Source organism: Seriola lalandi, unplaced genomic scaffold (assembly GCF_002814215.2).
Source record: "Seriola lalandi dorsalis isolate HSWRI2012SDOR001 ecotype SW California unplaced genomic scaffold, Sedor1 jcf7180002054907, whole genome shotgun sequence".
NCBI classification, from domain to species: Eukaryota; Metazoa; Chordata; class Actinopteri; order Carangiformes; family Carangidae; genus Seriola; species Seriola lalandi.
In genome coordinates this window covers 128,393-129,707 of record NW_019525459.1, presented here as the reverse complement: position 1 = coordinate 129,707, position 1,315 = coordinate 128,393, and the positions used below count along the sequence as shown (strand labels likewise).

The window sequence follows — 1,315 nt, the reverse complement described above, 5'->3', positions numbered from 1 at the left end:
TGAAAACAATTCACAACACATACGAAGATTAAGTTAATGTTTATATATGTAATTATGACTGTGTGTGTGTGTGTGTGTGTGTGTGTGTGTGTGTGTGTGTGTGTGTGTGTGTGTGTGAGACTCATTGTTAAAGTGTGTGTTTGTGTCGTTTCCTGCAGGGCTGCAGAAAACCCACGAAGAAGAGAAAAATCAACTGACGGAGACGTTCCGCGCAGCTGAGGGCGTCCTTACGGTGAGAACGTGTGTGTGTGTGTGTGTGTGTGTGTGTGTGTGTGTGTCAGTCACATGACTCAGTGTTCATGTGGTGGTTTTCGCCCTCTGCTGTGGCTGCAGGCTGAAGTGGATCAGCTGACGTCGGAGCTGCAGGTTTACAACGAGCTGAAGAAGAGAGTCCAGGAGTCCACGTTCAAGAAAGACCTGCAGAGAAACATCCAGGTGTGTGTCAGGCGTTCACATCTCGCCTGGTTCAGTAATCAACTTTAATTAACTGTAATAAGCTTCTTAACAGGTTTAAATTTCAGGCTAATTAATAACTTGATACCTTGATTCAGAAAAACTCAAAGCAAAGAAAATGATCGTGATAAAAATAAAATAATAAAATACTAAAACAGCACGTGTATTAAAGTGAGTAAAACCAGAAATAAAAGTAGAAATAAAAGGAAAACAATCCAGAAAATAATCATAGAATAAAAGGACAAAACAGTAAAACAGCTTCAAATAAGTAAAGATAAATAAAATTCAATTAATTGTCAATTAAAATCCAGAAACTTCTTGTTGTCGATAAAATGTGTTTACACTATTAAAAGTTGTCATTATTCAGAAAGGTCCTCGTCATGTTACACCTGTTTATTAGAGCCTATTATATTTTAGTTGTTAAGATCAAACAACAAACAAACAACAAAAGTTAATTAATACAACAGTTCAACAACAAAAGAAAGGAAAGAAGGGAGTTAAACACAATTGATAGAGATTATTTTATAAAAAGATTTATATTCAAACTCATAAAAATTTAATTTTTTCCTCTGAAATGTTTTTAATTATAAGAAGCAAATTAAACACAAATAAATTAAATGTTGGTTCCAAATTAAATGAATGAATTCAGTCATTTTTTTTTCCATCTTCAGTTGAAACACGTCAGAGCTGATGACGATGATGTCACACACACATTGACATGTCTCTTCCTCCAGGCCCACGGCAGCCCAGGTGCATTCTGGGAGTCGGAGCAGGAGTCTCTGCTGTTCGTCATCGAGATGAAGAGTGAGCGTGTGCAGGACCAGAGCAGGAAGCTGCAGCAGATGGACGATCTGGTTGGTTC

The 1,315-nt window shown here is 37.3% G+C and overlaps 1 protein-coding gene across 1 annotated transcript in view; it reads left to right on the top strand.

Moving 5' to 3' along the window:
* Nucleotides 1-1,315, top strand: part of ccdc69 (coiled-coil domain containing 69) — a gene marked incomplete at its 5' end in the record, with an annotated part of 14,182 nt that overhangs the window by 3,444 nt on the left and 9,423 nt on the right. Inside the window, 3 exons of the mRNA XM_087169687.1 lie at nt 159-232; nt 334-435; nt 1,188-1,307. Of these exons, the coding sequence (XP_087025813.1) occupies nt 159-232; nt 334-435; nt 1,188-1,307 (296 nt within the window). The remainder of the gene's footprint in view (nt 1-158; nt 233-333; nt 436-1,187; nt 1,308-1,315) is intronic.